The sequence below is a fragment of the Natrix helvetica genome (genome assembly GCF_964273705.1).
Source record: "Natrix helvetica genome assembly, chromosome: 3".
Classification (NCBI taxonomy): domain Eukaryota; kingdom Metazoa; phylum Chordata; class Lepidosauria; order Squamata; family Natricidae; genus Natrix; species Natrix helvetica.
The window spans coordinates 140,430,345-140,444,241 of record NC_138549.1 but is presented as its reverse complement, the minus strand read 5'-3'; the positions used below and the strand labels follow the sequence as shown (position 1 = coordinate 140,444,241).

Here is a 13,897-nt window from a genome sequence, read left to right as displayed (position 1 = left end):
TCTTCTTTTATTTATCTTGAAATATTTTAGATATTGACATGAAATACAATGATGCCAAGGATGGGGAGAGAATAGAGCTCAACATAGCAAACATTAGAAGAGTTTGAAAACAATCTAATACCATTAACGTGTATCTTCTTTCCAAAACAGTGAGTAATAAATGTAAACAAGAATAAATGCTAAATAAAATAGTTCTATTTCACAGCCTTTCTGACCTTCATTACATTTATGTATCTCCTTTTAAACTATCCATTAATTGCTTCATTCTATTTTCAACTTAAAACCTGAGAGCAGAATAGCTCTTATAAAATAGCATAAAAGTCACACATTCTCAGGCAGCAAGCAATAAGTGTCAAGTATGTACATAGTGACATACAGTAAGTTATTTATTAAAAACAGCTTCCATTTGCCACTATTGTGTAGATCAAAAGAAACAAACCTATATCCTGCCACTTATTACTGGTTTCCAACTTCTATCAGCATAGGCCATCACTGTCATTGGTCAAGGATGTTGAAATATATTTCAACATCTGACGAACCATACATTTCATTTTTCAAAACATTGTAAATTTGTACCATTGTAAAATCTTACCAGCAGCAAGTCTTGTGCAGCAATTCTAACGGTATAAGAAAATGTATCATCATCTTCATCCTCAACAAATTGTTGAGGATTAGCAGTCCAGACTTTTATCTGAAAAGCAATCAGTAATTCAATAATTTATAGAAATATCTTTGCTTATTCAAGACTACACATAATTAAACTACATGTAGGTAGTCCTCAGTGAATGATCATTGTCTGTGACCATTCAAAATTACAGCAGTGCTCAAATCAAAATTCAGGCACTTTACAGCTCACCCCCACGGCTTGGATCAGGGTATCCAAGCTTGGATACCCTGCTTCACAACCAGGTGGGATTCGGTTAATGATGGAAACAGGTGCGCCAGCCCATCACTCGCATGGACCGGTCCGTCCCCCCCCCTTGGCCAGGCTGCCAAACCACAAAGGCTGGGTTGATGCTCCAGACTGTCTGCTTGGAAACTTTTGTGTCTTTTTTTTTTCTCACACCAGAACGTTTGCAAGACAACTTTTCTGCTATCTTAGTTGCAGATTAGCTTCAGGATAGTATCAAGATGTAGGGAGTGTCTTAAGACAATGATCTCTAAAAATAGAGGGGCATCTTCATGGCAAGCAGAATGCGTGGTTAAGATATTTATCTAGTAATAAACTGTTTAGGTAAATATTATGGATCTATTACTCATTTAAACTTTTAAAGAGAATAAATCAGTATTTTGCCATATGGTACAGCCTGTGTAATTCAGATGATTAAACAAGAACAGGTTAAATCATTCATACTATGTTTGCAAAAGGAACAAATTGCAAAAGGAAGAGATTCTTTAATGACTTGCAGAGAGACGCTGTGCCCACACAAGATCTGAGATACATCATTTTGAAGTACATACATTCTTGCAAACATTAAAACATGAAATGAGGTTTGAAAAACATTTTACTTTTGAGTAGAAAGCCTGCGTCCATGCAGGTGGTGTTAAATGCCAACTTCAAGCCCAAGATGAATGAGCTGCTTGGAGTTGTATTTCATCAATATCTGAAAAGTAATAAGCTTCTAGCCCATTTTTTTACAATTTAAAGCATGAAAAATGTGCTTACCTGTTCTTCTGTTATCTGCATATAGAGAATGATGTAATATATTAATTCAGGCAATGCTTTCTTCACTGTGCTTTTAAACTTGTGGTTTTCTAATAGAGCATGAACAAACTCGAATATGCTGAAAACTAGGTTTTCAAAGCCCAAAACTTCACCTAAATTTTAAAAATTATATGAAAAATATTAAAGATCTTTCAAGTTATTACTTTAGTATTTGACAGTTATATTATTTTACATAATTCAAATTTTATAATACCATTGCCAATAGCTTTGTTTTATTCACATTTAAAATATTAAAAAATCCATGTGTGTGTGTGTGTGTGTGTGTGTATGTATGTATGTATGTATGTATGTATGTGTGTGTATATATATATATGTATGTATGTATGTATGTATGTATGTATGTATGTATGTATGCATGTATGTTGTATTTGTGCTGATAAATAAATAAAGGGAGACTAGTATGGATCCATTTCAAGCTGTTTAGCTCTCATCAGCTAGCCATACCCTTACTGGGATTTGAACCTGGGATGTGTTACATATTAGGCAGACTTGCTAGCCACTACACCACCGGTTCTCCTCCTTTATCAGCTAAGACAAACACATATATATGTATGTATAGATATATGTGTGTGTGTATGTATGTATGTGTGTGTGTGTGTGTGTGTGTGTGTGTATGTTTGTGTGTGTGTGTTTTGAGGTTTTCGCGGGTGTTTATATGTGCGTCTTTGGTTGTTCGGGTTTTTTCCCGCGTAGAATTGGAAGTATCTTTGAATTTGAAGATACTTCCAATTCTACGCGGGAAAAAACCCGAACAACCAAAGACGCATATATATTTGTATTCGTAGATTTTCACGGGTGTAGGTATGCTGGTCTTGTTGTATTCGGGTCTTTTCCCATGTAAGATTGAGATTGTCTTGGCAACGTTTCAGCGAGGTTTTACTCACCATCTTCAGGCTGGGTTTTGGGCTTAAAGCGTGGTCGGAGCTGCCGTCTTTCTATAAATCTTGATTGGGGTGTGTGGAGTGCTGGCGTTGTTTCAGTAAGTGGAATGATTGGTTGTGTGGTTGTATCATGATTGGTAGGTTGGTGCTGATTGGTACTGGCTGTGTCTCCATTGTTGTTTCGTGTTGTAACGGCCTGGGTGGTGGGTGGGACTCATTTGTTGATTAGGGCTGGTTTCTAGATGTCTGGTAGGCGGGAGGTATTGTCACGTTTATTCATGTTGTGAGGGTGTTTCTCTATTTCGATAGCTTCCATAATTATTCCCTTGTTGAAGTGTTCAGTTTTGGAGATTAACTTGGTTCCTTCAAAATTAATTTCATGTCCTGTAGCTTTAAGGTGCTGGAAAAGGGAGGAAGTTTTTTTCTTTTTTTCTTACTGCATTCTTGTTTTCTGCGATGCGTGCATTTATTCTCCTGTTCGTTTGTTCTATGTATGTTGCAGGGCAGATTTTGCATGGTATTTTGTAGACTCCTTGGTTTTCTGGCTGGGTTTTGTCTTCGGGGTTTCTTAAGATGTTGGCTATTTTCAGTGTTGAAGGCTGTCTTGATATTGTGTTTGTGGAGAATTTTGCTGATTTTATCAGTGGTGTCTTTGATGTAAGGGAGGAGGGCAATGCCGTTGTCCTGTTCTGTGTCTGTTTTTGGGGGGAGTCTCCCTTTGGATTAGGTTGGTTTTCTTTGGAATCCGTTGGAGACTAATATGTTTGTGAGAGTGTGTAATTCAGTTTTCAGGTGGTCTTAGTCGGCTAGGCGTTTGGTTCTGGAGATGAGGGTCTTGGCTACAGAGGTGATCTGTGCAGGGTTATGATGGGACTGTGCGTTTAAGTAGCGGTTGGTGTGTGTTTTTTCCCGGTAGATGGTGTGTTCTAGGGAGCCATTGGGTTTTTTGTAGATGAGGACATCCAGAAAGGGAAGTTGGTTGTTTGCTTCTATTTCCATGGTGAATTGTATTTTGGGGTGTAGGCTGTTGAGATGTGTGAGGAAGTTGTCCAGTTTTTCTTTCCCGTGTGGCCAAATCACGAAAGTGTCATCAACATAACTAAGTCAGAGTTTGGGTTTGTGTTCAGATTTATCTAAGACGTTCGTTTCAAAATGTTCCATGTATAAGTTTGCGATGATGGGTGAGAGGGGTGATCCTATGGGTGTTCCTTCTATCTGTTTGTATCTTTGTCCATTATGGATGAAGTATGTGTTGGTTAGGCAGTGGTTGGTCAGGTCCAGGATGTGTTTAGGGGGATTGTGTTTGTTCTGGATAGCTTTCAAGGCTTCTTCTCCAACGGATTCCAAAGAAAATCAATTACCAACCTAATCCAAAGGGAGACTCCCCCCAAAAACCGAGACACAGAACAGGACAACGGCATTGTCCTCCTCCCTTACATCAAAGGCACCACAGATAAAATCAGCAAAATTCTCCACAAACACAATATCAAGACAGCCTTCAACACTGACCAAAAATAGCCAACATCTTAAGAAACCCCAAAGACAAAATCCAGCTAGAAAACCAAGGAGTCTACAAAATTCCATGAAAAATCTGCCCTGAAACATACATAGGACAAATGAACAGGAGAATAAATGCAGGCATCGCAGAACACAAGAATGTAGTAAGAAAAAAAGAAAAAACTTCCTCCCTTTTCTAGCACCTTAAAGCTACAGGACATGAAATTAATTTTGAAGGAACCAGGTTAACACTTCAACAAGAGAATAATTATGGAAGCTATCGAAATAGAGAAACACCCCCACAACATGAATAAACATGACGATACCTCCCGCCTACCAGACATCTGGAAACCAGCCCTAATCAACAAATGAGCCCCACCCACCACCCAGGCCGTTACAACACGAAACAACAATGGACACACAGTCAGCACCAATCAGCACCAACCTACCAATCATGATACAACCACACAACCAATCATTCCACTTACTGAAACAACACCAGAACTCCACACACGTCCACCAAGATTTATAGAAAGATGGCAGCTCCGACCACGCTTTAAGCCCAAAACCCAGCCTGAAGAGACCTCGCGGAAACGTTGCCAATACAATCTCAATCTTACATGGGAAAAGACCTGAATACAACAAGACCAGCATGTATGTATGTATCTATGTATCTATGTATCTATGTATGTATATATACTTATTAAAGCAATGTAAATGTGTTATATTGGAGCCCATTTGACATTCAAAATATGTATAGCCAACTTATTCTCTGTATGACAACTCAAAGCATCACCGATTAAAGACTGATTTTTTTTCTTTACAGGGAGCATATTTTAAAATATCAATTTTCATTACGCCTCTAATAAAGAGTTTTCCTACCATCAGAATCCACTGGATCTTCCACTTCTTCTGTATAATTTACTTCTGTTCTCACATAGGTAGTTGAGTAAATTAAGGAAAATAAATATAGCTACCATACAATTAGATTGCAATACAATTATTTCATCTATGCAAGAAATCTAGATAATGAAAAATTCAAAGACTATCATTTATTAGAAAAAGGTCTAATAAAAAAAGAATATCAACTGAACTAATGGGGAAAAATGCCCTCTCAAAAGTATTTATTTTTTTATTAGCAAATCATTCAGATATACCTTTACATTACAAATAAAATAAGACTATCAACATTAGAAAATCTGTAAAATACTGTATGTTGAAACCATTATTAAAAAGATCTAAAGATATTAATAGTGCAGTATAGTCTAACAATAGTAATATCAAGCTAATCATTTTTCACTTTCTGGCAAAAATACACCATCTATTCATTTAAGCCAGTGTTTCTCAAACTTGGCGACTTTAAGTCCTGTGGACTTCAACTCCCAGAATTCCCCAGCCAGCTATGCTGGCTGGGGGATTCTGGGAGTTGAAGTCCACAGGACTTAAAGTCGCCAAGTTTGAGAAACACTGATTTAAGCTATCAAAAAATATCAGCCTTCAGCTTCAGCTCAACCCTCTCCTTAATTACATTTTTCAGTCCCATCAGTTACAGCAGAAGAGGTATGTTTCAGGCTCTGTCCATTATGAAATACCACCTGATGAGACACAGGCTATGAAATTTAGTATTCTATCAACTTTATACACTATCAACCAGTGACGTGCGGTTAGGTTTATGGCTGATGAGGCACTGACACAGTGGTGGGTTTCAAATATTTTTAGACTTGTGGACTTCAATTCCTAGAATTCCACAGCCAGGCATGCTCAGTTCCGATTTAAAATGACAGCATTTGTTTTTCTCCTTTGCGAAACAAGTTTCCTTTTTTCCTTTTCTTTTTCTTCTCCCTTCCCCTCCTTCCTCCCTCTCTCCCTTCTTCCCCCTCTCTCAAACACACACACACAGAAGTTGGATTGGACTATCTCTCCTACCCCCTTCCCTCTCTCACTGACTCTCAAACAAACACACACACACACACACACACACACACACAAAAGTTGGATTGGATATCTTTTCCAGTGGCTTGAAAGCACTCCTCTGCCATCCCCACCCCCATTCCCCTGCTGCCTTCCCCAAACACCTCCACCATTGCAAATGCAGCCTGCTGTCTGGATGGGAAATGCTTGGAACGCAATAAAGCCCACCCATTCACCTCCTGCTGGCAGAATGGGGTGAGAGGAGAAGCCGAGAAGCTGGAGGGGAGCCGATCTGAGCCTTCCAAAAGAAAGAGGCTGGAGGAAAGTGTGTGTGCTACAGCATGGCTCTTTGCCTGGCTTCCATGGATGACTCTGCTTAACTGTTAAAAAAAGCCTCTAAAAAAGCGCCCTCTACTATGAGGCAGGAGAACTGCGTGCCTCAACTATGTCAGGAATTTTTAGGCTTTTAAACCTTGCTTAACTCTGCTTGAGTGATCATAAAACACCTAGTCAGACTAGATGAGGCATGCAGTTCTCCTGCCTCATAGTCGTGAGTGCTTTTTTTAACAGTTAAGCAGAGCCATCCATGGTGAGACAGCAACTAGCTCAGCTTTTTCCTTTAAAAAAATTTTTCTTTTCATGATGAGAGCGGTGAGGCTGTGCCTCACTTGCCTCACCTGACTGCACGTCACTGCTATCAACTAGTATCTATCAACATGGAAGGCTAACAGCAGCCTTACATGAAAGGCAGCATTCACTAAGTCACAAGGGTTACAGAAGAGACAATTTGAAAGCCTGTGGGAAAAATATTTGAAATAGATCTTTTGGATTCTTGATTAAAATCTCTAAACTATATTGCTGAAATATTTTATTGTACATTAGTATCTATCAACTTTTCTCCCTTACCCCCTCCCATTCCCTTTCAAGGAAATTAATGCTTATTGCAAACCAAAGCAAAAAGGGTATAAAGCTGCACTTTCTGTAAGTGTATTCCAAACAATAGGAAGAATCTGTTGCATAGAGGAAATCATGTGTCTTGGGTAGTTTTTCACTAAAGCTGTCACTGCCTACAGGAAGAAAATAGAGCATTAGAATTAATAACATGATTTCTTTTATAATATTACGATTTTTCTTTAAGTACTATTCTAACACTATATTTATATTTCTTCATCTCCAGAAAAGTTCTCTGCCATACAGTAGCCATTGGATGCATGAAAAACTAAGCACATTTCAGGAATCATCACAGCAACTTGCTTTGAATTTAAAACCCAATATTGCTATTAGATCTCATATTTCACTGAGAATATGCAAAATCCTCATTTATGCTGCTCATGGCAACCTCAAACTCTCATAAAATCAGATATTGTACTTGCCTTTAAAACCTCCATTTTAAGTCCACTGTCGGATGTAGGACCATCGGGCATTTGCAAAGCCTGAACAAAGGCTTCAGTAAACTGCTGCACCACAGGGAAAATCAGAACTTTGGCTGCTCCCTGTAAAAAGAAAAAAAAAGTATAATTAGCTCAAAAATTAGAAAAAGGGGAAGATTCAATATTTATTCATTCCATTTTTATACCTATATTAGAGAAAAATCTAAGTTTTCCCTACTTGACATTCAACTACCGTGTTTCCCCGAAAATATGATGTCCTGAAAATAAGGCCATGCCACATTTTTCGGGTGGGCAAAAATATAAGCTCTCCCCTGAAAATAAGCACCCCGGACAACTCACCCTCTCCGGCCAGGCAGAGCGCCACTCACCGACCTAGCAGCATTCCGAAGGCGCCAAGCTGCAGAAATGGGGGGGGGGGGAACAAAGGCGCTCATGTTGCTTGGCGCCTTCGGGATACTGCTAGATCGGTGAGTGCGCTGTGCCCAGTTTGTCAGGGGGGTTGCCGGGCAGCTGCTCTCTTGCAAGCGGGCTCCCGAAGAGCCTGGCACAGCCTCAGAGGCAAATGGCTGTTTTGTGCTGTCGCAGCAGCGCAACACAGCAGCCATGAGGTGACCACGCTCGCAAGCAGCCACCCAGCAAATCCCTTTCCAGCTGGGCACAGTGCCATTCACTGACCTAGGGTTATCGCCAAGCCGCATGAGCACTTGTTTGCCGCCCCCTGGCTCCCTCAGCGTGGCACCTTCAGAATGCCCCTAGGTCATTGAATGGCGCTCTGCACGACTGGAGAGGGAGGTTGCGCAAACGGCTGTTCCACTCCCCACTCGGGTGCCTCCAAACGTCACAATGCCCTGGCCCAGCTTTCCCTGCAGAGCCAGGGCGCTGCCACCGCCCCCATCCCAGTATGGCTTTTTCTGAGGCTTCCAAACCATGGAGGTAGTCTTCCAGCAGTGGCCGCTCTGGGAGTATGCTCTGCCAGCAGCCTGCCCACAACCATAGAGCATACTCCCAGAGCGGCCACTGCCGGAAGACTACCTCTGTGATTTGGAAACCGCAGAAAAAGCCATGCTGGGATGACGGCGGTGGTAGAGGGCGACGGTTCCCTAGCTCTGCAGGGAGAGCTGGGCCAGGCATCGTGAGGCTGGGAGGCGCAGAAGCAGGGAGCGGAACAGCCACTCGCGCAACCTCCCTCTCCAGTCATGCAGAGCTCCATTCACTGACTTAGGGGCATTCCGAAGGCGCCAAGCCGCGGGAACTAGCGAACAGGCGCTCACGCAGCTTGGAGATAACCCTAGGTCAATTAATGGCGCTGTGTCCGAATGGAAAGGGGTTTGCTGGGTGGCTGCTCAAGAGCGTTGTCACCTCATGGCTGCTGTGTTGCGCTGCTGTGACAGCGCAACACAGCCGTTCGCCCCTAAGGCTGTGTCCGGCTCTTTGGGAGCCCACTCGCAAGAGAGCAGCTGCCCGTCAACCCCAAAACAATAAGCCCTCCCCTGATAATAAGGCCCAAGCCATATTTTGTGGGTCAAAAGAAAATAAGACCCTGTCTTATTTTCGGGCAAACACAGTATCTTACATAAATTCAAAGCCTCCAACTAATAACTATTAGGGACTAAACAAGATTTTGGAAAATCATTCTGAGAAATCAGAATTATGCTGACAAAATTAACAAACCAGGAGAAAAAATTCTTGAAAAGCCTTACATCTACAGAAACTGGATACTCTCATAATTCAACAAATGTTACTAAACAAAAATAATTCCCAGAGCGCAGTCCAAAGAAAAATATACATGCTTAAAATAAAGAACACTGACTCAAATAGCTTTTAATAAAACCTTTACTGGGAATTTGTTTTATTTTAGAAGAAATTGAGTAATCATTTTCATTATCTACAATATTATTTCAGTCTGGGTTATCTCTTGGCTTGGTAGGTGGTTGTTGTTGTTGTTGTTTTGTGGTTTTTCTAACTTTGTACTTTCTACAAAGTACAAAGACTCCATCGGAATCAGACAGCTAATGAATTCAAATAAATACAATTTCAAATAGGATTCAAATCACTTACTTAAACCACTCCAAAATACTGTAGCAGCTATATTCAAGTAAATCTGGCAACAGTAATTCCACACTTTTTAATCTCATATTTACATTAGTGTAATGATTTGCTTGAAATTTTATATAGCTATTTTATTTTACATTGTGCATCAGTTTATACATTTATAAACAGTTTAATAAATAGGTTTCAGAATGAAAAGCCAGCATATAGATACCTATCTTAGAAATTACAATTGAAAAGTTTATGTTTTATATTTATATTAGTTATGTCCCACTTAATGACTAGGCTAAACTTAATGGTAAGTTTAAAAAAAAAACATTTAACAACAATAACAGCCGCTAGTACCTAAGCTTAAGATTTCTTTGGTTGAATGTTTCAGAAATACGTTTTACCAAAGCTGATTATACAACACAGAGGGATCTGAGTGACTTACAATACAATACAATGCAATACAATAATACAATACAATAGCAGAGTTGGAAGGGACCTTGGAGGTCTTCTAGTCCAACCCCCTGCCTAGGCAGGAAACCCTATACCGTTTCAGACAAATGGCTATCCAACATCTTCTTAAAGACTTCCAGTGTTGGGGCATTCACAACTTCTGGAGGCAAGCTGTTCCACTGATTAATTGTTCTAACTGTCAGGAAATTTCTCCTCAGTTCCAAGTTGCTTCTCTCCTTGATTAGTTTCCAGCCATTGCGTCTTGTTCTACCCTCAGGTGCCTTGGAAAATAGTTTGACTCCCTCTTCTTTGTCGCAACCCCTGAGATATTGGAACACTGCTATCATGTCTCCCCTAGTCCTTCTTTCTATTAAACTAGACATACCCAGTTCCTGCAACCGTTCTTTATATGTTTTAGTCTCCAGTCCCCTAATCATCTTTGTTGCTCTTCTCTGCACTCTTTCTAGAGTCTCCATATCTTTTCTACATCGTGGTGACCAAAACTGAATGCAGTATTCCAAGTGTGGCCTTACCAAGGCATTGTAAAGTGTTATGACCAAAACTGAATGCAGTATTCCAAGCGTGGCCTTACCAAGGCATTGTAAAGTGTTATTAACACTTCACGTGATCTTGATTCTATCCCTCTGTTGATGCAGCCTAGAACTGTGTTGGCTTTTTTGGCAGCTGCTGCACACTGCTGGCTCATATTTAAATGGCTGTCCACTAGGACTCCAAGATCCCTTTCACAGTTACTACTGTTGAGCAAGGTACCACCTATACTGTACTTGTGCATTTTGTTTTTGTTGCCTAAATGTAGAACCTTACTCTTTTCACCATTGAATTTCATTTTATTAGATAGTGCCCAATGTTCAAGTTTGTCAAGATCCTTCTGTATCTTTAGCCTATCTTCTGGAGTGTTGGCTATTCCTGCCAGCTTGGTGTCATCTGCAAATTTGATGAGTTCCCATTTATTCCCTCATCCAAATCATTGATAAAGATGTTGAAAAGTACTGGGCCCAAAACAGAGCCTTGGGGTACTCCACTGCATACCTCCCTCCATGTAGATGCAGTTCCATTGAGGATTACACGTTGAGTGCAGTTGGTCAGCCAGTTACGAATCCATCTGGTGGTGATGCTGTCCAACCCACATTCTTCTACTTTATCTAGTAGTAGGTTATGGTCTACCTTATCAAATGGCTTACTGAAGTCCAAGTAAACTATATCGACGGCATTCCTCTGGTCCACTAATTTTGTGACTTTGTCAAAGAATGCAATAAGATTAGTCTGGCATGATCTGTTTTTGACAAACCCATGTTGGCTTTTAGTTATTACTTTGTTTGCTTCTAGGTGTTCGCTAATTCGTTGCTTGATTATCTTTTCCAGAATCTTTCCTGGTATTGAGGTCAGACTGATTGGGCTGTAGTTTCCTGGATCTGGTTTTTTCCCTTTTTTGAAGATGGTAACCACATCAGCTCTTTTCCAGTCCTCTAGTAGTTCCCTGGTGCTCCAGGATCTCTGGAAGATATAGTTCAGTGGTTCTGAGATCTCGTCTGCCAGTTCCTTCAGAACCCTGGGGTGTAATCCATCCGGTCCTGGTGATTTGGACTCGTCTAGGGTAGACAGGTGCTCACTTATCATTTTCTTCCCTATTTCAACTTGTGTTCCTAATCTGATTTTTGTGGTGCTGTTTTTGATAGGTTGGACTGTTTTATCCTTTTGTGTATAAGACAGATGCAAAACATGAGTTAAACAGTTCTGCTTTCTCCCTGTTGCTTGTCACTTTCTTGCCACTTTCTCCCAGCAATGGACCAATTGTTTCCTTAACTCTTTTCTTGTTTTTAACATGTTGGACGAAGCTTTTTTTGTTATTTTTTACTTTTGTGGCAAGCCTTTCTTCATTATGAGCCTTAGCTTTCCTCACTTCATCTTTACATGCTTGGGCTATTTGCTGATATTCTGCCTTAGTTATGTCCCCCCCTTTCCACTTTTTGTACTTATCTTTTTTGTCTTTCAATTTGTACGAGAGTTCTTTATGCAGTCATGCTGGTTTCTTTTGGGAGCCGCTATTTTTCTTCTTCCTTGGTATTGTGCTAGACTGGGCTTTTGTAATCTCATTTTTCAAAATTTCCCAAGCTTCTTGAGTTGTTTTGCCCTTGAGGATTCTCATCCATGGAATTTTTCCCAAGCTCTCTTTAAGTTTATTGAAATTAGCTCTCTTAAAGTCCGAGACTCTAGTTTCACTTTGTTCTACTACTTGTGTTTGCATAATGTTGAATTCCAATATTGCATGGTCACTTGCCCCCAGGGTTCCTGTGGCTTCAACACCTTCTATCATTTCCTCTCTGTTAGTGAGAATTAAGTCCAATATGGCTGATCCCGTTGTTCCCTTCTCTACCCAGTACTATTGTGGTGTGCTTCCTACATATCTTAGTTAGCTGACTAGCAAAAAGTTCATCTACTTCCTCTGCTTGGTTGGGTGGCCTGTAGTACAGACCTAGGGCAATGTCATTCCCCCCCCCCAAAAAAAAAACCTTTAATATTGACCCAGTGATTAAGTGATTAAGATATAAATGTTAGTGATTAAGATATAAATGTTTTTCAACCATAACACTTATTGGCTCTGTTGATCAGTTTTTATGGTATCACAATGTAACATATAACAAAATTAATAATTTACCTTTTCCAACTCTTCCATATTGCAAATCATTTGTGCACAAGTGGTGAAGATTTCTACAGCACGTGATCTTGTACGAATACCATACACCTAAGAAAAACAATTAACTATAATTGTGAACAAGCCGAGAATTGTGTTACCAATATTTATTGTTACTTAATATTTCCTTTTACAACCTTGTAATATCTTAAATATCTGTCAGAATGTTTCCAACAAAAACACTTTGCTTTAACATTTTTCTCTGTTTAAAATCTTAATAAAATATACTTCATTAGAAGATAATTATTTAAATATAAGATAATTATTTAAATATAAAATAACTTTTTATTTTCATAAAGATTAACAAATGATATAACACCCCCAGCTGAAAATATTTCATTTATTAAGTTAATCAGAAATGTTAAATTATTCCAGGTTTTACTAAAGAATTGGTATCCTGATTTTATGAAAAAGAAAATGTTTGCAGCATTCTGTGGCAAATTAATATTATGAATCATATAACATACAGTATATCATATATATGCTATCCTATAACTTAAGATCTTCTTCCATCATTCTAGGACAGTGATGGCGAACCTATGGCACGCGTGCCACAAGTGGCACGCGGAGCCATTTGTCAGGGCACGCGAGGCGCTGCCCTGTCAGCTGGCCAGCGCGCATGCGTGCTGGCCAGCTGAGTTCACCTTTTTAAAAGCTATTTTTCGCCTTCCCCGGGCTCCAGAGGCTTTATAGGAGCCTGGGGAGGGCAGAAAGAGCCTCCCCCGCCCCCCCCCGGAGGCTTCAGGGACCGTCTGGAGGCTTCCCTGAAGCCTTCGGAACACTTAAAACCACCCTCCGGGTTGTGACTTCCGGGTTGCTCGGAGGGTCGTTTTAAGCGTTCCAAAGGCTTCAGGGAAGCCTCCGGACGGTCCCTGAAGCCTCCGGAGGGCCTCCGGGGGGGCGGGGAGGCTCTTTTTGCCCTCCCCAGGCTCCTATAAAGCCTCTGGAGCCTGGGGAGGGCGAAAAAAGCATGTAAAAATGGGGGGGGTCGCGCGTTGTGCACGCATGCGCACTGGGTCGTGCGTTGCATTATGGGTACGGCACACCCGCACACGACCCCCCTGCACTCCCCACACTTGTGGCATGCGAGCCAAAAAAGGTTCGCCATCGCTGTTCTAGGATGACAGAAAAGACGTTTTATTGCAGCTTTTGGTTCCTGTGGCATTTTTCCCACAGAAAGGAAAGGGAAGTACTAAATGATTTATCCCAAAGAGAGGTGCTTTAAAGTTCTGAGAGATTTTTAGCCTCTCAAAACCTTAATTAGGATATCCATGAAGAATACTCATGT

General features: G+C 40.5%; 1 protein-coding gene across 1 annotated transcript in view; it reads right to left on the bottom strand.

Moving 5' to 3' along the window:
- IPO9 (importin 9) overlaps positions 1 to 13,897 on the bottom strand; it is a 35,862-nt gene that overhangs the window by 13,668 nt on the left and 8,297 nt on the right. Inside the window, exons 6-11 of the mRNA XM_081946693.1 lie at positions 12,574 to 12,660; positions 7,385 to 7,508; positions 6,982 to 7,078; positions 4,987 to 5,045; positions 1,667 to 1,818; positions 593 to 691 (exon numbers count right to left, since the gene is read on the bottom strand). Coding sequence (XP_081802819.1) covers positions 593 to 691; positions 1,667 to 1,818; positions 4,987 to 5,045; positions 6,982 to 7,078; positions 7,385 to 7,508; positions 12,574 to 12,660 — 618 coding nt within the window. The remainder of the gene's footprint in view (positions 1 to 592; positions 692 to 1,666; positions 1,819 to 4,986; positions 5,046 to 6,981; positions 7,079 to 7,384; positions 7,509 to 12,573; positions 12,661 to 13,897) is intronic.